General features: G+C 46.9%; 1 protein-coding gene across 3 annotated transcripts in view; it reads left to right on the top strand.

The window, feature by feature from the left end:
• Positions 1-23,068, top strand: part of SCTR (secretin receptor) — a 68,554-nt gene that overhangs the window by 37,795 nt on the left and 7,691 nt on the right. For all 3 annotated transcript variants that reach the window (XM_017891990.1, XM_017891989.1, XM_017891991.1), the window contains exons 4-9: positions 762-865; positions 6,846-6,943; positions 8,501-8,633; positions 11,019-11,172; positions 19,661-19,721; positions 20,325-20,394. In XM_017891990.1, coding sequence (XP_017747479.1) covers positions 762-865; positions 6,846-6,943; positions 8,501-8,633; positions 11,019-11,172; positions 19,661-19,721; positions 20,325-20,394 — 620 coding nt within the window. The remainder of the gene's footprint in view (positions 1-761; positions 866-6,845; positions 6,944-8,500; positions 8,634-11,018; positions 11,173-19,660; positions 19,722-20,324; positions 20,395-23,068) is intronic.

Raw genomic sequence — 23,068 nt, 5'->3', positions numbered from 1 at the left:
TTTTTTTTTTTTTTTTTTTTTTTTTTGCGATGGAGTCTCGCTCTGTCACCCGGGCTGGAGTGCAATAGCCAGATCTCGGCTCACTGCAAGCTCCGCTTCCCGGGTTCACGCCATTCTCCTGCCTCAGCCTCCTGAGTAGCTGGGACTACCGGCACCCGCCACCTCACCCGTCTAGTTTTTTGTATTTTTTAGTAGAGACAGGGTTTCACCCGGTTAGCCAGGATGGTCTCGATCTCCTGACCTCGTGATCCGCCCGTCTCGGCCTCCCAAAGTGCTGGGATTACAGGCTTGAGCCACCGCACCTGGCCTCTGGTGGGTTTCAAATGGCTGCATGAGCAGGGCGTGAAGTTCCATTTAAAACAGAACTTCCGTGGAGCAAGATGAGTAAAAATAGGAGCCTGAGAAAAAAATCATGATGGGAGTGTCCAGGTGCTGGGCAGCCACCACAGATTCTCCGGGGGACCCGCCTGTTAACCAGTGGCAGGGTCTGGGGTCAGGAGCAGCACCCAGCTGGGGCTAGAAGGGGGATTGGCATGTGGTGTATGCTTAAGAGCGTGAGCTCTGGAGCCCGAGCCCCAGGGTTCAAATCACTTTCCCCCTATTCACTGGGGTGTGGTTTGGGGGCAAATTCCGGAACTGCTGTGTGCCTCGGTTTCCACACTATAAAGTGGTTGTAGCAGCTCCATGTTACAATAGATGTTACTGTGAAAATCATAGTGCCTGGGCCCACAGCTCACCTACAGGACTCTTGGCACCCACAGGATCCTTGTTCCGAAACTGCACACAGGATGGCTGGTCAGAAACCTTCCCCAGGCCTCATCTGGCCTGTGGTGTTAACGTGAACGACTCTTCCAACGAGAAGCGGGTAAGCCTATCAACCTCCACCCCACAAACCCAGGGACAGGAACCTGTGGGGTGAGGAGGCCCTGGGAGAGGACAGGGTGGCGCAGGCCTGGGACAGTGGTCAGGATGTAAGGGCTGCCCCCTGTCCCCCCGCCTCCTACTCGCACAGGTGTCAGTGGGTCTGCCTCACTGCCCTGGTCTATCGACCCGGAGATGAGGGTTAGGAGGACCCCAGGCACAGGTAGGAACTGTCACATTCCACCGCGAGACTGGGGGTGCTGTATTAATTCAACTGAAAGAGACACTAACATCGTGGCTAAATGCTCAGAGCCAGGCTGGTGCATCTGAATTCCGACTTTGACCTTAGTGGGACTGGGGAAGATTTAATCACAATGTGCCTCAGTTTCTTCATCTGGGAAATGGTGTTAATAATGTTGACAACGTAGGCTTGCCGTGAGAACTAAGTGAATTAATGTATGTGCATGCTGAGATGGGTGCCTGGTCACAGCAAGTGTGCGGTAAATGTTTGCCTTTGGCTGGGTGTGGTGGCTTACACCTGTAGTCCCAGCACTTTGGGAGGATGAGGTGGGAGGATTGCCTGAGGCCAGGGCAACATAGTGGGGTGACATAGTGAGACCCTGTATCTACAAAAAATGTTTAAGAATTAACTGAGCGTGGCGGTGCGTGCCTATAGTCCCAGCTACTCAGGAGGCTGAGGCAGGAGGGTCGCCTGAGCTGGGGAGTTCAAGGATGCAGTGAGCAGTGATTGTGTCGCTGCACTCTAACCTGGGCAGTGGGGGACAGAGTGAGACCCTGTCTCTTAAAAAAAAAAAAAAAAAATGTTTACAGCATTTGAAGGAGTCTCCTGGCTGCAGAGCTACCCGAGCTGAGAGGATGCTGCCTTCAGCAATTGGCTGACCTCTTCTGGGGACCTCCAGAGGCTTCCTCTGAGGGTGGCCATCAGGGCCCTGTCGGGCTCAGCTCACTCTGCATCACTGTCCTTTCCCAGGATGGCCCTGTCTCTCAAATCTCATATACACCGTGCCATCCTGCCTGCCCCCTGGGCCTTTGTCCCTGCTAGGGCCCCTTGCCTGGAGAGCACTTTCCTCCTCTCTTTTCCTTCCTGATTCTTATACATCCTTCGAGACTCCACTCGAGCCCATCAATGCCAGCCCTTTCTTCCCCTCCTCACGGGAAGGGCTCCCTTAGAGCTCGGCGGTGGCCCCCAACTATTACCTACCACGTTACATTAAAATGATCAGCGTGTGCCAGGCGCCTCCACCTCCCTCACTACAATACACGCTCCTCAAAGGCATTCATTCACTCTGCTCACTGAGGACCTGCTATGAGCCAGGGCTGGGTCTGGGCAAATCAGAGAGTCTTGTTCGTTTCCAGGTCCCAGTGCCCAGTACAATGCTTGGCACCTATGGGCGCCCAGTAAATATTTGCTGTGCACTTAAACATCTACTGAGTGCCTTCCTGGCTGGTGGCTAGTATTAAATCCTCAAAATAACCCTGTACATTCATTGTTTTTCTCACTTTGCAGAAGAGGAAACTGAGGCTCAGGGATTAAGGAAGATGCTTATAAAGTAGTGGAGGTAGGATTTAAACCAAGTCTAGCTCCAAAAGCGCCAGGGCTCCATCCTCTGTCTTCTGATGCCTCCCCATAAGGTGTGTGTCCCCCCAAGGAGTACACTTTCAGCAGGTCCCATTAGCTAAACTTCCTAGAAGGAATATGGGCAAGCTTCGCTTGTCCCTAGGAGGGTAGGGTGAGGTCATGGGAGAAGGCATGGGTGGAGAGTGGCAGAATTCAAGGAGAAAGGAGGAAGTTGGGTGGCAGAGCACACCCTCTTCTGCATTTCGCAAAGACCCCTCTCTCTCTAGCGCATCAGCCTTGCTCTACGTGAGGAAGGACGAACTCCAAGGGAAAGGATGCAGTTCCTTCCTTCCCAGGGCTTGTCATCCCATTGGGAACATATATGAGGTCTTCAGATCTGGTCAGAGTGGGACGATTTAATAAGGAGATTCGACAAGGAGTGGGCACTTGTGGTCTTGGAGGGATGGTGAGTGGGCTCTGTCTTTTACAGAGGAACAGTTCTATCATCGATTTATATGAAAAGAGGGGACTTATTTGCATCAAATTTGTAAAATCCATAAAACTAAAAAGGAATGATATCTTGATGGGTGGCAGGATGAAGGTTCGTAAGAAGGCTTTGTACTGCAAATAACACGCATTTCTAACTGGTTTAATAAGCACATGTGGCTTGCGTAACTGGAAATGCAGAGAATGGGCTTCAGGAGCAATCAGGTTGAGGGAGGTTGAGGCTGCAGTGAGCCATGATTGTGCTACTGTACTTCAGCCTGGGTGACAGAGTGAGACCCTGTCTCAAAAACAAACAAACAAACAAAAAACTAAGGACCAAAGGTCACATGAAACCTCCAGGGAGCAAGGCTGTTTCTGGATGGCTGAGGGCTTATGGTTCCTGCTTTACAAGGCAGGAACGGGTCTACATGAGAGGCGGGCTGGTCACCTGGCAGGCAATGGCCACAGCTGCAGGACAGTGCAGAATCTTCTGCCTGACCCCACCCTTGTCACCCTGTGCCTTTTCAGGCTCTTGCAGGCTGGTCTGGGCATCCCCAGGAGTGAGGCTGATGCCCTCCACAATGCGGCTCATCTGTAGATGGCGAGATTACAGGTTAACACAGTGGTCCTCAATTTTTTGACATTTCACAGGTCTTTGATGTCCCAAAGCCCAGGAACCACTAATTGAAGGCAACTCACTGCCCTTCAAGGGGCTTCCTCTCATCCTTGATAGGTGACTCCTGGCTCTCAGGAGAGCAGTTACATCAGTGAGGAACTCAATGTCACATGGTAGCCTTCCCATCAAAGGCTACCTCCCACTGTCAGAAAATTTTCAGTCACCCCGAGTCAAAAATCTACCTCCTTTCTGGAAACTTCCCCCAACTGGAGCTCACACACAAGGTCCGGCCCTTCCTCTACATGTCATTCAGTCTAACACTTTCCTCCTCTAAGTGTATGTTTTTCCCCTCCAGGTGTCATGGACCCAGTTTTTTCATGTACTCTTCAGATAACACAATCACCCTCCTCCAGAAATACTTCAGTTTATTAATGTGACTCTTAAAATAACATGCCCAGCCTCTCCAAACCTTCCCATGTGGCCAGCTGCCCACAGCACTCCATCAGTGTAACTGAGAATAGAGCTAATTTTTGAGCTATTTCATGCCTCAGAATTCATACCATCTCAAACTGCTGACTCATTTTGAAGGAGGATGGTGGGGTGGGGACAAATTAAAATTACCATACACTGGGTGCTTCCTACATGCCAAGGCATTGTCTAGGTACTCTATCTGACACTGTATTTGTTCTTCCAACAAGTTTGCAAGGTAGATACTATTATTCCCATTTTGCAGATGAGGAATATGAAGCTCAAAGAAGTTAAATAATTTGCTCAAAGTCACACAGCTGGTGAGTCACAGTCCAGGTTTGGAACCCTTGTCTCCTGGCTCTGAAGCTTGTGTTCTTTCTCTACAGTACACTGCGTGACACCGTGGAGCTTGGGCCTTTCTAACCTCAAGGTTATCTTCCCATGAAGACTGTCAGCCAGGTTTCCCCTATTCTATTCTTGTGCCTTCTTAAAACATTAATTACCCTTTTCTTTTGGTTATAAATAGCCCTTATCTACTGTAGAAAAGTAGAAGTATAGAAAATCATAAAAGAAAATAACAAGTCTATTTGCAAGCCTATAATACAAAGTTAACCACTGTTAACATCGACCATATCTCTTTACGATCTTGTTTCTCTGTATGTATGAGATTGAACCACATGGAATGGCTGATATTCAATTTTTTAATTTTCTTTATTTTTTCTGTTGATATTCAATCATTTTGATCTACAAAAAAGGTAATTTCATATAATTCTTTTAAAATGTATTTTTTAAAAAAATTGTCAGCAGAACCCATTTTCGTATAATTCAACCTAATATGTTTTCACATATAGCTGGAATCACATTGCACGTGTAAAGTTTGAATTCTGCCTTTTCAGGTAATAATAACAGCATGTCCTGACTTATTTTAAACTCTTGGTAAACAACATTTTATTAGTGGTATAGCGTGAAAGTCATTTGTATTTAAAATAATGGATTTAACTATTCTACTGTTGGACATTTGGGTTTTTTAAATCACTAATACTTTTGTGATAAACGTCTTCATGTATAAATATGCTTTTAAATTTCTGATTATTTCTTAGAATCAATTCCTGGAGGAAGAAGGGAGGTCAAAGGGTCATATTTCAAAGATTCTTGATATATATTTATATATTACCTTCCAGAAAATTGAACCAGTTTTAGTCCCACTATACCCTCACCTGCAGAGAAAATTATTACTTTTAAATAGTTGTTAGTTTGGTTGGTAAACATTGTTCTTTTAACTTTTATTCCCTTGATTATTTTTGATGCCACTTTATTTTTTGAACCTAAATGCAGATCTTTTAATTTTTTTTTTTTTTTTTTTGCAACAGAGTCTCACTTTGTCGCCCAGGCTGTAGCACAGTGGTGCAATGTCAGCTCACGGTAATCCCCTGCCTCCTGGGTTCAAGCAAGCCTCCTGCCTCAGCCTCCCAAGTAGCTGGGACTACAGGTGCACGCCACCATGCCTGGATGATTTTTGTATTTTTGGTAGAGACGGGGTTTCTCCATGTTGTCCAGGCTGGTCTCGAACTCTAACCTCAAGTGATCCACCCACTTTGGCCTCCTAAAGTGCTGGGATTACAGGTGTGAGCCACCACGCCTGGTCAGATCTTTTAATTTTCTGACCAATATTCCACTTAGATCATTTTGACTCAAAGATGAGCCAGTAGTGTGAAGTGGCTGCTGGATAAGTGAATGCCTGCTTGGCTGCATAGGCACGCAGTGTATAGATCAGGGGAGATGGGAGGTGATGGACCCCTTCTACCTCTTCCTGGTCAGAGAATGCTTCTGGAGCTTTTCAGCTATGTGGTTCTGGGGGTCTTATTTAAGAAGAACATTAACAAACTGGAGCATATTAATTTAACTAATGGTTGAAGGATTGTGGAAAGAGGTTGAAGACACAGGGAATATTTTTGTATGTATGTATGTATGTATTTATTTACTTGAGATAGAATCTTACTCTGTCACCCAGGCTGGAGTGCAGTGGCTGGATCACAGCTCACTGCAGCCTTGACCTCCCGGGATGGAGTGATCCTCCTACCTCAGCCTCTGAGTGGCTGTGACCACATGTGTGCACTACTATGCCTGGCTATTTAAATTTTTTGTAGAGACAGCGTTTCACAATGTTGCCCAGGCTGGTCTTAAACTCCTCAGCTCAAGCAATCCTTCCTCCTTAGACTCCCAAAGTGCTGGGATTACAGGCATGAGCCACCGCACCTGACCTGACACAGGGAAAATAACGAGAAAATGAACGAGAAAATGAACATAGAGAAAATGAACAAGATACAGATGGGCAGAATAGCTGTGTTAAAAAATGGCAGGCCTCCCTATATGACCTTTGTAACTTGGCTATATAAAACCGGCCTTATATAAAAGACAAATCCAGTTTAAGTGGCTCCAGAAGGCACAAAATGGACCAATAGGTGGTGCAAGTAATATATTTTAACTTCACATAAACAAAATCTAATATTGTGTGCTGTTTTACACCAAATCACTTTCTCAAAGGGCAGTGAGCACTTTGTCTCTAGAGGTATTCAAGCAAAGGCTTGAATTCAGAGAGTTGGAAAGGGGCCCTGTACATAAGGTGGAAGTTTGAATTGGCATCAGATGATCCCTAAGGACTTTTCCAGTGCCAAGATGTTACGGTGTTATGTGTCTGTGTATTGGCGTCCTTGGGGTATGGACAGAATAGCAGCGTTGGTGGGGTTCAAGCTGCCTGAAGCGGGTGCAGTGAGGCACAGAAGGGCAGAGCTAGCCAGGAGGGCCGCCGGGGCTGACACGTGCCTCTCTCTGCAGCACTCCTACCTGCTGAAGCTGAAAGTCATGTACACCGTGGGCTACAGCTCCTCCCTGGTCATGCTCCTGGTCGCCCTTGGCATCCTCTGTGCTTTCCGGTGAGAACACACTGCCAGCTCTCCGTACCCCAGCCCTCCGCAGACACAGACTTTGGGTCTCTTCTCAGCCACCCAGGACAGAAAGAGGAAGGTCTGAGTAAACTACCTTGTCATCTCTTGATCTAAAGCTGACCTATGGCAAAACATCGATGTTCCTGTCACCTCATTCATCCCTTTATTTGTTCAACATTTACTAAGCACTACTGAGAACTTATGGCCGGTCGCTTTATATGTATTATTCTAATTTTCACACAATGCTATGGGATAGGTAACAGGAACCCCATTTTACAGGAGTACTAGCGAGATTCTGTTGCAAGAGACAGAAATCCACCTCGAAACAGCGTAAGGAAAACAAAGGCGACCTGACCCACATAAGTGGCAAGTTCAGAGGTATCTGCTGTAGGCGTGGCTGGATCTAGGTGTTCAGCGGCATCAGCAGCGCTAGGTCTGTCTCCCTCCATTCCTCTGCTCTGGGTTGGCCTCATCCTCTGGGAGGCTTTCTGCAGAAGTGGCAGAGACAACCACCAGTAGTTACTGGCATTCATCCCGCTAGCTCAGCAACACCAGGGCCAACGAGAGCCCCTTCCCTCCTGGTTCCAGTAAAAGTCCTCCGAGTTCTCATAGGCCAGGCCTAGGTCACATGCTCAATTCTGAGCCAATCAATATGGACAGTGATGGAGCACTCTGATTGGTCAAGTCTGTCATGAGGGTGAGAAGGGTGGAGCCCTTCCAATCCAGAGCTGGAATGGGTTTCCCAGAAGAAAGCCTGTTTCCGGTTCCAGAAGAAGCAGAACAAGTAACTGACTTCTGTCCCCTGCAGCAGAGGAGGACGCTGAGACTCTGGGAAGTGGAAAGGCTTGCTCAAGGTCACATAGCTGCTAAGTGGCAGAGCCAAGGTCTGCTTTCTCCCCGCAGCCTGTGTTCTTTCTGTGCCCCTAGCCCTCTCCCGTTCTGGTTGCCATCCTCACCCCTCCCGCAAAACAATTCTGGGAGCTGGAGATGGTGGTAGTTCAGGGCAGAATAAAATGTTGCCCCTACAGCCCCAGCTTTATATTTATTCATTTAGAGACAAGGTCTTGCTCTGCTGCTGGGGCTGGAGTGCAGTGGCAATGATAGCTCACTGCAGCCTCGAACTCCTGGGCTCAAGCGATCCTCCTACCTCAGCCTCTTGTACAAGGAATACAGGCAGGCACCACCATGTCCAGCTAACTAAAAAAAAAAAAATTTTTTTTTGTAGATACAGAGGTCTCAATACGTTGAATTCATGGCCTCAAGTGATCTTCCTGCCTTGGCCTCCCTAAGTACTGAGATTACAGGTGTGAGCCACACTGTGGCTGGCCTTTTTTTTTTTTTTTTTCACTACAGCATGTAGCAAATTATACTGGTCATCTGGGGACCCACGTCCTCATTCAGGTTATGCTCACAGAATGTGTTACCCAGAAAGAGCTGAAGTCTAGGGCCTCAGTTTCCCCAGTGCACTGGGGGCAGGTGGGCCTGGCTGAGTCCCAGCCCCTCAGCGGGCTCTGGACTCTATGACCCTACATTCTCTCCCTGCAGGAGGCTCCACTGCACCCGCAACTACATCCACATGCACCTGTTCGTGTCCTTCATCCTTCGCGCCCTGTCCAACTTCATCAAGGACGCTGTGCTCTTCTCCTCCGATGATGTCGCCTACTGCGATGCCCACAGGGTAATAAGCCTGGGTGCCCTGGGGTGTCGCCAGGCCTGCCTACCTTCCCCAGCCTAGCTTTGGAGAGGGAAGTAGCCTAGTTGTCCTTCCCCCAAGCCCCTGCTGAGGCTGCACTTAATACCAAGGATAAAGTGGCCAGTGCTGATGCTGGGCCAGGAGGTTCAGGGAGATTCCACAGCCACATGTGCACAATCTGGGTCACGTAGGAGAGAAGCTTGTGGGGGTTGCCGTAAACTCCCAGTGTCCAGGAGTGAACTAGCCACTCTAGCAATTAGATATATAGGGAGACTCCTCTTTTCCCTGCTTCTGCCAGTTCCTAGCTGAAGAAAGATGACCCAGTCTGGAGAGGGTGGGGTTGGTCATAAAAGAAAAGAGTGAGCACGGGCCAGTATGTCTGTATAAATGCATTTGTGATAAAACAGTTGTGTTTTCTTAAATCTAACCCCCTTTCTCCTTCCAAATGCCCAGATGACTCAATTCATTGCAATCACCCTGTGTGTCAATTGGGATTCCTTTTGCTGCAAATAACAGAAAACTATATATTGGAGTCTTAAACAAATGGGAGCTGTTTCCTATAGAAGCAGTCCACAGATGAGGCGGCGCGATGGCTGTGTGATGCCATGAGGAACACAGTCTTTTTCCCTGTTTCTGCACTGCCATCCTTAGAGTAGGCCTTTGATGTCATGCTTTACGTGGTAAAAGGTTAAACATTTTTTTTTCTTTTGGGCAGCTTTGCCTTTCTATTGAGAAAAGGTACCCTCCCCAGAAACTCCTACCTGCATCTCATTGGCTAGAGTTGAGTCATGTAACCACACTTAATTGCAAAGGAAGCAGAGTGATTGAGTTTTTTACTGTCACAGTCTCTATAGTAGAGGCGAGCAAGGGAGAAAAGAGATTGGAAATTGAGATTAGTTCAGCCAACCTGCCTGCCATTTCCTACCACTCATCTGTTTGTATTGTTCATAGTTTTGTGTGTGTGTGTGTGTGTGTGTGTGTGTGTGTGTGTGTATTTTTTGACTCAGACTGAGAGGTTCTTCAAGTAGGATCCATGTCTCTCAAGGAGGTCTCCAGGATGAAACAAGAGTACCTGCTGGGAGTCAGGAGCGTTAAATCCTAGCCACGCTTCATTACTGACCAGCAGTGGACAAGGCCAGCAACGCCCCAGCAGGGAACTTTCTCAAGTTTTACTAAACATTAGACTCACAAGTCAACAATGGGCCTTGCCTGGAGTCAGAGCCTCTGGGAAGGCCATAAGGCAGGAACCACCACTGTCTCACAGGCAGCACGGGTGCTCCTCCTTCTCCGGCTTGTCTTTACGGCAGCCCTAGGGCTATCCCAGGAGCTGTCCCATCCTCAGGGGACAGCTCAATGCAAAGAAAAGGACAAAGGCCCTACCATGGCAGAGGTACAGAAGCTGTGCTGGTGTAGAAACCTGGTGCCCCCCAATTCTATCAGCATAACTTCCAGGGATCCCTGCAGGGGACATGCCTGTTAAAAGAGTCAGTCACTGCATCCGGGAAGTCCGACTCTATGACATTCCCATCGGATATGTGGAGAGTGCAATGTACCAGCCAGGGCCATTTTTGCCATTATCAGTGGTGCCTCCTAACAGAGTTGGCACATCCCTTCATTATGTGTTTGCAAGGGAACTGAGCTTAGAAAAGATTTTTTTAACCCTTTGCTCAGACATCTTTTCCCTTTCTAGCCCTTGGTTTCCTCATTTGAAAACATGAGGGGGGCCGGGCACGTGGCTCAAGCCTGTAATCCCAGCACTTTGGGAGGCCGAGACGGGCGGATCACGAGGTCAGGAGATCAAGACCATCCTGGCTAACACGGTGAAACCCCGTCTCTACTAAAAAATACAAAAATCTAGCCGGGCGAGGTGGCGGGCGCCTGTAGTCCCAGCTACGTGGGAGGCTGAGGCAGGAGAACGGCATGAACCCAGGAGGCAGAGCTTGCAGTGAGCTGAGATCCGGCCACTGCACTCCAGCCTGGGCAACAGAGCGAGACTCTGTCTCAAAAAAAAAAAAAAAAAAAAAAAAGAAAACATGAGGGGATTGGGCAGTATCCGACACAGTTTTGTAGTTGAAGGACTGTCTCCTCATCTAGCCTGGCAGCCAGTGCTAGCATTTGAACCTAGTTCCTGCTCCTGTGATGGCTCATTGGCCAGCTTGACTGAACTCATTAGGCCTGTGGACTCCCACTCTCTAGAAAATACTGCAGGCCTGATGGAGGAAGGCCACAGAAGATGGCCTTGAACCCCAGAGGCCTGCTCTTGTGGCCTGGCTCCTGCCCCTACAACACCCTCTTGCTCCCTTTGGGGCCACTCACCAGAGGGAACCCCACTGCCACCCGGCCTGGGCTCAGCTGCCTCTCTCTGTCCAGGCGGGCTGCAAGCTGGTCATGGTGCTGTTCCAGTACTGCATCATGGCCAACTACTCCTGGCTGCTGGTGGAAGGCCTCTACCTTCACACTCTCCTCGCCGTCTCCTTCTTCTCCGAAAGAAAGTACCTCCAGGGATTTGTGGCACTCGGATGGGGTATGTTTCTCCCTGGGTCTGGTACTTGCATGGTATGTGGGTGCTGAGTCGAGAGTCAGAGGGTTTGGCTACTAGTTCCAGCTCCACAATTAACTAACTTGTGTAATCTTTTTGTTGTTGTTGTTGCTGGAGTTTCACTCTTGTTGCCCAGGCTGAAGTGCAATGGTGCGATCTCGGCTTACTGCAACCTTCATCTCCCGGGTTCAAGTGATTCTCCTACCTCAGCTTCCCAAGTAGCTGGGATTACAGGCATGTGCCACCACACCCAGCTAATTTTGTATTTTCAGTTGAGACAGGGTTTCACCATGTTGATCAGGCTAGTCTTGAACTCCTGACCTCAGGTGATCCACCTGCCTCGGCCTCCCAGAGTGCTGGGATTACAGGCGTGAGCCACCGCCTCCAGCTAACTTGTGTAATCTTAGAGAAGTTCCTTGATGTTTAACCCTCTGGTCTCAGTTTACTTATCTGTCAAGTGGGAAATTTAGCCCCCGTTTCTGGCATCTAGATGTTTTTACAGTTCGTTCCTACCCAATACTCGTTGCCTCATCTGCCTTTAGGCAGTCCATTCCTACATCCTCTTTCTTGCTTCCTTTCTGCATTAGGATGCTTTTGACTGCTGGCATCAGAAAATCTGTCAAGCTTTAAACATAAACGAAATCAATTGGCTCATATAACTGAAAAGTCCAGGGATCGCCAACTTCAGGAGAGGCTGAATCCAGCAGCTTAACACTGTTCCTTTCTGTCTCTACTTTGCCTTTTGTAACATCGGCTTTATAGTTAGGCTGCTGTTTCTAGTGGAATGGCCAACAGCTTCTGGGCTAGAGACTTCCTTGTACCAAACTCCAGTGAGAGAAAGAAGAGACTCTGTCCAGCATTCGCAGCGAATATTCTAAGGTGCACTCTGGTTGGACTGCTTAAATCTCATAGACGCCTTGAACTAGTCACAGAGGCCTGAGAGAATGAAATAGGTTGATTGGCCTAAGCTACTGAAACCACATGACTTCCCAAAGGAAACTCAGGATTCATTGTCTAGGAAAGAGGGGAAATGAGAGCGAGACAGCCAAGTGCCGGCCCCCATTCCATCTCTCTCCCTTTTCCTTTCCGGTCAATGAAGACGATAAACAACTTCCATTTTGAGGGCACTTGCTGTGTGCCAGGCATTGGATTCAGCACTTTACATGTATCATTTAGTCATCGCAGCAATCTCCAGGGGCCTCTCAGAGACCTCAGCTCAGAGACACAACATACTCAACTCACACAGTAAACAAAGACAGACCTCAGGATTCAAGCCAAGACTTGTCTGTTTCCAAAGCCCTGTAACTTTTACCCTGCCATTAACATCCATCTATCTATGCATCCACCCATCCATCCATCCACCCATCCACCCATGCACACATCCACCCACCCTTCCATCCATTCCTATATCCATTCATCCATTAGTTGTTCATTTGGTAAACGTGAAAGTTACCCTAAGGAGTTCTAGACAGAGAGCCAGGTTCCTGTGAGTGACTCAAAGGCTTACAGAGATAGTCATGTACACCTGGCATTAGCTTCTTTTGGTTTCTTCCTGGTGCCTTTAAGAAGTGTCCCTGCCAGGAGTGCCCTCTGCTGCCTTTTCTGCTGGTCTAAATCCTTATTTGCAAGGGCCCTGTCTCCCCATCAGGGAAGCTGCCTGAGCTGGCAGAGCTGGCTGAGCCCTCCTGCTTCTGAACCTTGGCAGCCCAGTTAGCACCTGACCCTCGGCCAGCGGGAGGTTGTAGGGTTATGCCAGTGTCTCCAGAGGTCAGCAATCCCAGAGAGCCTGGGGACCAGGGACTTGCCTTATGCAGCTGGCTCTGCCGGGAAAAAGCACCCAACTCCCTGAGCCCAACTCACTAAGCTTTAAGTCCCAGATATGCCAGGATTCTGCTGTATGAACATGGACAGTTTCCCCATCTATAATACCAGGATCGTAATTTATTCAACATTCTTTGAGCACTTCCTGTGTTCAGAGATTACAAAGCTGCATTGTGATAACATCTCTGTCACAGGATTTTAAGATGTTTGAATGAAATAATAAGAACGTTCCTTTATTCTTCAAATCTTTATGGAGCATCTACTATATGCCAGCCCTGTGCTGGGTGCTGAGAGTTGAGTAACATATAAAACAGCAATGGTTCTCTTCCTCCTGGCCTGTTTGCTTGCCAGATACCAAAGGGGTCCCTGGAAGGCCTGAAGCCCCTCTATCTGTAAGAAGCTTTTTTCATGCAAAGGTAACGGCCCCTGCTTGAAATTATACTGACTTCCCCAAAGATAGGTTGCTTAAATGGGTACACGCTTACTGTAAAACCTCGCAAAAAAAAATTTTTTTAAGTAGAAAAAAAAATTACCCTATTCCCACAGATTGAACTTTTTTTGAGATTTCCTCCCAACCTTGTTTTCTACTTGCAGTTTTTCCTCACATAGCTGTGGTCATTCTCTATGAAGAATTTTGAATTTCGCTTCTTCCCATTAACACATAAGCATGTTCTATATTATTTCAACTCTTTCATAAACATTTTAAACTACCATATAGATGGATAGATGTAATATAGATGTATTAACCACATACCTACTGTTTGGACATTTAGGTTGTCTCACTATTATAAATAGCACAGTGATGAATACCTTTATGGGCAAAGTGTTTTCTGTATGTAATACAGAATCCCAGGATATGGATTCCTGAGTGGAAAGGAGGGAGCACGTTTAAGGTTTTTAATACTTATGTAAAGCTTTGACTTTTTCAGAGCGGCTGAGGTCTGAATCTGTGCCCAGAAAAGAGTGATAGTGCAGGTTTTATAGAAGAGTCAGGCTGCCACTCAGTGACTGAGAGTGAGTGGCTGGCGCTGGCGGTTCTGCCTCAGCATGGGTGAGGATCTGCCAAACCCAGCTTGCTGCACTCCCTGCCCAGAGACTCTGAGGCAGTGGGTCTGGGGTGGCCGGAGACTGCATTTCTGACATTTTCCCAGGTGATGCTCATGCTGTTGGTCCAGTGGCCACACTGAGCCACCAACTTAAACCATTACAAATTTTTCAAACTTTCCCGCCAACTTGGCACCAAGGATGGAAGATAATGAAGAAGTGCCTCTCAAAACCCATGTTCTTTGCCCAAAGCACCAAGAATTGAGGCAAGTTTTTTTTTTTTTTTTTTAAGATGGGGTCTCTCTTTGTCACCCAGGCTAGAGTGCAACTGTTCAATCATGGCTCACTGCAGCCTCAGCCTCCTGGGCTCAAGTGATCCTTCTGCCTCAGCCTTCTGAGTAGCTGTGACTACAGGTATGCACCACCGTACCTAGCTAATTTTTATTTACTTATTTTTATTTTTTGTAAAGACAGTGTCTCACTATGTTGCCCAGGCTGGTCTTGAACACCTGGCCTCAAGTGATCCTCCTGCCTCAGCCTCCCACAGTGCTGGGATTACAGGCATGGGCCACCACACCCAGCCCAAGGCATTTGTTTAATTGTTATTCTTATCAAAGTCACTCATGTAATTGGTTTAAATAATAAACAAAAGACTACAAGGTTTATAATAAACAAAAGCCGTCTCCTGCCTTCACTTTTTATTCCCGAGCTCAGCCCTCCAGAGTTAATGCCCTTTTACTTTTTTACCTTGTTCCTCCTAAGATTGACTCTTGTGTTTCTAAACAATACACTACTATTTCTTGATTTGTCTGTTTGAAGCATTAGTTATCGACTCCTTATGGTGGAAGATAAGAATATAAAATTATTTTTTCTTTTCTGAGAGAATCTCACTCTCTTGCCCAAGCTGGAGTGCAGTGGTGCAATCATAGCCCACTACAACCTCAAGCTCCTGGGTTCAAACGATCCTCCTGGCTCAGCCTCCCAAGTAGCTAGGACTACAGTTGCATGCCATCACATCTGGCTGATTTTTTACATTTATTATAGAGACAGGGTCTTGCCATGTCTCCCAGATGGGTCTTGAACTCCTGGGCTCAAACGATCCTCCTGCATGAGCTTCCCAAAGTGCTGGGATTGTGGTTGTGAGCCATTGCACCCGACCAAGAATATAAAATTCTTAATCCTTTACCTCCATTCCTCCATTACAGTTTCTTATAATTTTGGTTAAATCAGATTCAGTGTATACATTATCATATCTATGTAAATAGTGTTTACTACTGAGACAAGTGGTATACAATAATTTTACTTTCAATCTTATTTAACTTTTATTTTCCTGGAATCATTTTCATTTGCTTTATATATATATATATATATATCAGATAATTGTAATGTAATGAAGNTTGCCATGTCTCCCAGATGGGTCTTGAACTCCTGGGCTCAAACGATCCTCCTGCATGAGCTTCCCAAAGTGCTGGGATTGTGGTTGTGAGCCATTGCACCCGACCAAGAATATAAAATTCTTAATCCTTTACCTCCATTCCTCCATTACAGTTTCTTATAATTTTTGGTTAAATCAGATTCAGTGTATACATTATCATATCTATGTAAATAGTGTTTACTACTGAGACAAGTGGTATACAATAATTTTACTTTCAATCTTATTTAACTTTTTATTTTCCTGGAATCATTTTTCATTTGCTTTATATATATATATATATATATTATATATATATTGCTAGCATCAATTCTCTCAAATTCTCTGGACAACCTTCCAAAGCTATTTATTTTCCAAATCATCAAATGCAATAGGAAATCTATCAGTTCGTATTTGTTTGTTTCCTGCTATATTAGTTCCTAAGGTTATCTTAGCAAATTGCCACAAACTTGGTGACTTAAAACAACAGAAATTTACTCTCTCACAGTTCTGGAGGCCCAAAGTCTGAAATCAAAGGGCTGGCAGGGCTGGTTTCTTCTGGAGGCCCTGATAGAGGATCCGTCCCATATCTCTTTCCTACCTTCTGGTGGTGGCTGGCAATGCTTGGCATTCCTTGGCTTGTAGTTGCATCAGCCTCATTCCTGCTTATGTCTTTACATGGACTTCTTCCTCTGTGTCTTCTCTGTCTGTGTGTCTCTCGTGGCCTTCTTATAAGGATGCCAGTCATATTGGAGTAGGGGCCCACCGTACTCCAGTATGACTTTATCTTAACCAATTACATCTGAAAATACCCTATTTCCAAGTAAGGTTATAGTCTGAGGTGCTGGGTTGACATGAATTTTGGGGAGACACTATTCAACCTGATATACTTGCCAGTGTTTTTTCTAGAGCTTTCTGCCTTCTTGTTTGACTTGGGCTGGCTGTTCTCCAGATTCACTCAGTTCCCTTAGCTTTCACCTGCTTCCATAAATCCCGTTTCCTTTCTTTCTCGTCTCCCTGTCTTTGGTTTACTCTCTAGTTGTGTTGGAGCACATCCTCCAGTATCTGTCTGACCAAGAGCACCTAGAAGGAATTTTCTTTAAATTGCACGTCTGAAGATACCTTTGTTCAACCTTCACACCTAATTCATCATTTTGCTGGACATAAAACAAGTTGAAGGCCAGCATGGGATTACACATGTAATCCCAGCAATTTGGGAGGCCAAGGTGGGCAGATCACTTGAGGTCAGGAGTATGAGACCAGCATGGCCAACCTGGTGAAACCCTGTCTCTACTAAAAATACAAAAATTAGCCAGGTGTGATGGTGGATGCCTGTAATCTCAGCTATTCAAGAAACTGAGACAGGAGAATAGCTTGAACCCTGGTGGTGGAGGTTGCAGAGAGCTGAGACCACTATAATCCAGCCTGGGCAACAGAGTGAGACTTCATCTCCAAAAAAAGAAAAAAAAAAAGGTTGAAAAATCATTTTCCCCAGAATTTTGAGGGTCTTTTGTTTTGGCATCAGCGTTATTGGGAGTGCCATGCCATTTTGCTTCCTGAACTTTTTACTCCTTTCTACATAAACCGCAGGATCTTCTCTCGGTGTTCTGAAATGTCACAGGGATGTGCTGTGATGCAAATCTTTTTTCATCTCTTTTCCTGGCATACGGTGTCCCTTTCATCTGAAAATGCATGTCTTTCATTTCTTGAAAATGTTCTTACATTATCGATGTAATTGTTTCTTTCTTTCTGTTTTTTATCCTCTGTTTTCTGAAACTCCCTTTAGTCTAATGTTGTACATCCTGGAATAACCTCTAATGCTCGAATTTGTTTTTCCTGCTTTTCATTCCGCTGTTGTTCATTCTGCTGAGAGATTCCTAGTCTTTATCTTCCAACCCATCTGTTGCATGTTGAGTTGTGGCTATCATACGTTCCATTCCTAAGCCCCCTTTCTTGTTTTCCGAGCACTCCCTGTTGACAGCATCCTGTTTGTGTCTTGTAGATGCCACCTTTTATCTCTCCTTTTATGTCTCCTACGGAGTTCCTTAGAGTTGTTTTGTTCAAGTTCCTTCTGCTTCCTGTATGGTCTGTTTCCTCTGAGTTCCTTTTCTCTGATTGTTTTGGTCTTTGTCTTTTATGTAATAAGATGTTGGTGACCTTGGCTGTCTGTTCCTATTTAAGGATGAATCACTTCAGAGCCGGCTAATGGCTGTTGGGGGTGTGGGGCTTGTCTCTCAAGGGACACTGGGCTGGAAGTGTTGGAGGGTCCCCCCATGGCTATCTATAGGCCTTTTGTCTGGGGCTGTTCAGTTCCTCTAGAGAATCCTTTCCTCTCCAGCCTGCAGTGGCAGGGAGGCGGGCAGAGGGTAGAGGGTTGGGGTAGGGGTAGAAACCTATTCAGTAGAGGCCTGAAAACTGAGCAGCCCCAGGCCTGGGGCTTTTACCATTCAGCTTGAGCATGTCCATTAGAAATAGAATCTGATTTAAGTATTTCTGCTTTAAAAAAAAAGAATCTGAGCCATACATCTAGCTTAAAATTTTCTGGTAGCCACAATCAACACAGTAAAATGAAACAGGTGGTATTTGTTTCAATAATCTATTCTGCTTAACCCAACACAACCAACATAGTATCATTTCAATGTATAATGAATATAAAAATTGGTAATGACATATTTTACATTTTTTTTTTTAATTGAGACAGTTTCTCTCTCGTCACCCAGGGTGGAGTGCAGTGGTGCAATCTCGACTCACTGCAATCTCCGCCTCCTGGATTCAAGCGATTCTCCCACCTCAGCCTCCTGAGTAGCTGGGATTACAGGCATGAGCCACCACGCCTGGCTAATTTTTGTCTTTTAATAGAGATGGGGTTTCACCCTGTTGGCCAGGCTGGTCTCGAACTCCTGACCTCAGGTGATCTGCCCCTCCTCGGCCTCCCAAAGTGCTGAGATTACAGGCATGAACCACCGCGTCTGGCCATATTTTACATTATTTTATTTGTACTAAGTCATCAAAATCTGGTATCTATCTTGCACTTAGTGCACAATTCAGTAGGGACCAGCCACATACCAGGTGCTCAAGAGCCACCTTGAGTGCTGGTGTAGACCATCACTCCATTCCTGCTCAGCTGAGCACCCGCTCCGGCCCTCTGCTGGGCTGCAGCCCTGTTCTCCTTGGCTCAGTTTTTGCAGAGAATAAACTATCGGAAGTTAACTATTCGGTCTCATGAGGGTAATGCTGGTCGCCTCAGGTGCTTATCTGTTTCTTATCCAGACTTCAAACCATCCTATTGCCCCAGCCCCACCCTGCCACCTGCCTCCTGGGTACCAAGTGCCCTGGCCCTAGAGCATCCTTGGGTACTTCCCCAGCAGCATTGCCCCAGAAAACACTTCTGTTTCAGCTTCCTCTGCTCGGGACATCAGCTGCCACTCCTCTGCCAACCTTCTGTGTGCCTAAGCCTGTTGCTGTCTCTCCTCTCCTCTGCCCTTCCTTCTCAGTCTTTGTCCTTATAGGTAGGCTTTTACCGTTTCTATTTCTTTATTATCATTTTAGAGGGGCTTCAGGGCAAGTAGGGATAAATGTATAAGTTCAGTTTGCCATGTTTAACTACAAGTCAGGAAATGTTGTTGTATTTTCTCTTCTAAATTCTTGTGGACTTGATCTCATCTCTAGTCCAAAATATATTTTTGTTTAAACATGACAGTGATGGCTTACCTTAGCCGTTAAACGGCCAAGCTTTTTACAAGCCAATATTTGAATAAAATCAACGTTTCTTTCATGAGCTGTGTCCACCCCTTCTCCGCTTCCTCCTCCCCGTTGCACATGGCCAGGTAGATCGCAGTATGAGAAGGGGGATCTACCAGCTGCCTCCATAGGTCCACGAGCCTGCCCAGGAGTCCCAGCCCCTCTATACTTTGCAGTGGTCCTCTGGAGTCCAGCCTGGGTTACCAGGAGACCCCTAACACCAAGTGACCTTTGGGATCCTTTTGATTCTGCCATAGTCCCCAGGGCATGCCCGGCACCCTTGAGGCACATGGTGCCACATTTATACAAGATGGCACAAGATGGCAGAGGAGTTTCTGTGGAAACTAAATCTTGGCACCTGCTCAGTAGCTGGGGTAACTGATTGTCCTGTTCTCATATGTGTGTTGAAAATTGAGTCCTCTCTCCTCTGCCCCTCCCTTTTTTTTTAATCCTCAGGTTCTCCAGCCATTTTTGTTGCTTTGTGGGCTATCGCCAGACACTTTCTGGAAGACGTTGGGTAAGCTAATGGAAGGAGGATAACAAGAATGTCTCTGACATCGTCCAGCTTTTCAAACAGCATCGTTACTTCTTTGGAGCGATCTAGAAAAGGCCTTTTTCTCAAAATAGAGGCCACAGATGAGAGTTCCTTTAACATGTTCCATTTTCCTTGTGGAAAATGAGCTGGAGCAGAGCTGTGGCTGTCTTGGACAGGGCACATACTCCCCAGTTTGCTAAGTACTCTCCAGGCCTGATGTCCCCGGATCCTGAGGTCGCATGTCAGCCATCCATCACTTCCCTTACTGATGTCATCTTCCTGGCCTCTGTTGGTAGCTGAGTTTGCCACCGTGCTCGCTGGTGAATTCTGACAGTGAGCTAACTTTTGGATCTGGGAGTCTCCCGGCTTTCAGGTTCTTGCAGGGAGATAGGTGGCCATTCCCTCAGCCTCAGCAGTGCTCCTGGGTGGCAGGAGGGGCGGGGTTCTAATGGTACTGGGCACACCACTGCAGGGGCTCAGTGCCGCAAACATGGGTCCTTCATACCAAGGGCCACCTCAGGGAACATGTTCTTGCTGGTCAGCCCAGCTCCCACTCGTAACCATGCCCAGCTGTCCCTCCCTTAGGTGCTGGGACATCAATGCCAACGCATCCATCTGGTGGATCATTCGTGGGCCTGTGATCCTCTCCATCCTGGTGAGTGGCCCTCCTCTCCCGAGCTGGGGATCAGTGGGAGAGACGGAAATGGTGACCAGCCCACAGGGGCAGAGGGTGGAGGGACAGGGCTCCCTGTAGGTGCCAGGAGGGATAAACCACAGTGTTTGTGATGTTGGTAAGCAGCGGGGGGTGTGGAAGCTCTGCCCCCTACAGAATGTTGGGGAGTGGGATGAGGAATAGGCTGGAGGCAAGAGCCTGCGAACCTGGTTCTTTCCCACGAGCAGCAGCTCAAGTGTGGTGAGCAGAGCTCCTTGTTCTAAACTGGCTGGCTCCCATTGGCCTGAAATTCCACCTTCACTGGTTCAGACCTGTGGGCCTTGAGCATTTTTCTAGGGATTTGCTCGTTAACCTGGGATGAGTCGCTAAGCTGACATCTGAAGAGGGTGGCAGTGCAGATTGGGGAAGCTCAGTGGGGCCATGGTCTTGGGACTTTGCAATGCTGCCAGTGGGTTCAGGCCTGGAGGGGCGGCCCCAGGGAATAGATGCTGGGTGGCCATCTTGGACAGGAGCTTGCGGGTGTCAATCCTGGTGGCCCTTTCGAATCACCTGGAAGTTTTTTAAAAATACTGATAGCTAGTGATTCTATTTCTTTTTCTGGCAAGAGGCCTGGGTAGTTGTCCCCAGGTGATTCTGCTGTGTCCAGGGTAGAGTCCTGTAGCCCAGCCCATGGGTATGGTTCAGCACAGGGGGACAGATGAGGGAAGGCACATGGGGACACATGGGAATCATCTCGTGGATGGAAGCAGTCCCTCGGCTGGAAATAACGACCACACGGACAGCTCAGGGATGCCCAAGGCTGCAGAACCAGTTGAAAGCAAATGCCCTGTGCAGGCTTGTTGGCATGGGGTAGGGGGAGAGGGCACAGGACAGGGCCCCTTCTCTTCCAGTAGCTGCCTGGGTAGCATCTTGGGATTGGTTGAGAGGAGGGGGCCATTCTATGACAACCTTTTATTCTTTTTTAAGTATATAATCTGAGCAAAAAATGCAAAATACAAAATTTTTGTTTTGGTTTTACTTTTTGCGATAGGGTCTCACTCTGTTACCCAGGCTGGAGTGCAGTGACGCAATCATGACTCACTGCAACCTCCACCTCCTGGGCTCAGGTGACCCTCCCACATCAGCCTCCAGAGTAGCTGGGACTACAGGCTCCCACCACCACACCCAGCTAATTTTTTGTAGAGATGAGCTTTCACTGTGTTGCCTAGGCTGGTCTTGAACTCCTGGACTCGAGTGATCTGCCTGCCTTAGCCTCGCAAAGTGCTGAGATTGCAGGCGTGAACCACTGTGCCGGGCACAAAATGTATTTTTTAAAAAGGAAAAAAAAATCATTCATCATTCTCCCAGCTACATATATGTTATGACCATGTGTTTTCCTTCCTATCTTTTTTGAGCAGACATACTTTTCTTTTCAAAAGCCTTAATTAGGTTTTTGTTTGTTTGTTTTTCACTTAGCAATAGATGTGTGCTTTCCTGTTTCATGTGGAATTCCTTGAGAAACTGATTTGCCATGGCTTCATAATATTCATGCCGGAGGCTGTTTCCTCATTTAGTTAAGCCAGCCCTGCTGTTATTCTGGGACTTGGACAGCCCAGCCCAGGACAACCCTGGATGAAGGACAGCCACCTCCAGTGTCCGGGGCTGGTTTCAGAGGACTGTAGTTTATTCAGCAATTGAGGATGTTGGATGAACACTCTTGATGCAAAATATCTCCCTATCAACCTAGCATGGGGCCTGGAATTCTACTATTTAAAAATAGACTCATTCTTGGGACCTTAAAGATTTCTTTTCTTTTCTCTTTCTTTCTTTCTTTCTTTCTTTCTTTCTTTCTTTCTTTCTTTCTTTCTTTCTTTCTTTCTTTCTTTCTTCCTTCCTTCCTTTCTTTCTTTCTTTCCTTCCTTCCTTCCTTCCTTCCTTCCTTCCTTCCTTCCTTCCTTCCTTCCTTCCTTCTCTCTCTCTCTCTCTCTCTTTCCTCCCTCCCTCCCTCCCTTCCTTCTCTTTCTTCCTTTCTTCCTTTCTTTTTTGCCTTCCAGTGCTCCCTATTAAATTAAATACAACTCTAAGGCAAACAAAATTAAACTAAATAGCCTTAATGAGCTGACAGCATGCATAGCCAGCTTACAACAAGTTGCAGAGAAGCAGGGTTCCCCGAAAAGCAGTGCTCGGCCAGGAGTCCTAGACAGCCACTAATCCTGTGTCTTTTGGCAAGCGTTCCCAGGCCCCAGGCTGCTTGTGTGAACAATGCGGGTGTGAGGCTGGGTGATTCCACTGATCCCTGCTTCTATAAAATGGAGCAGGTGGGTGAGGGAGGGAGAGATGCTACCACGTGGGCAGCTTCCTAATGTTGTTGGCACTGGGCACTGGGGTTGGGGGAGGGGCACCAAAATGAATAAAAAGACTGCATTTCTGTCCTTCAGGGACTGGCGGTTGAGTTGGCAGATAAGTAGGCACATACATGTTTGACAGACACATGCATTTCGGCTTTTAAGATATTTTTATCACCCAATCATAATTGGTAAGGAAAAAAAAGATATTTTAAGTGCTCTTAAACAGTAATATTATCCCTAAATACAGTGAATCAGCAAAGGGAAGTAATCAAGGGTGGCTTCTTGAAGCTGGCGATTGAGCTGCAAACTGGTCCTCACACCAGCAGCTT

Source organism: Rhinopithecus bieti, unplaced genomic scaffold, assembly GCF_001698545.2.
Source record: "Rhinopithecus bieti isolate Rb0 unplaced genomic scaffold, ASM169854v2 scaffold_19969, whole genome shotgun sequence".
Lineage (NCBI taxonomy): Eukaryota > Metazoa > Chordata > Mammalia > Primates > Cercopithecidae > Rhinopithecus > Rhinopithecus bieti.
The sequence above is the reverse complement of the archived record's forward strand: the minus strand, read 5'-3'. Positions and strand labels throughout refer to the sequence as shown.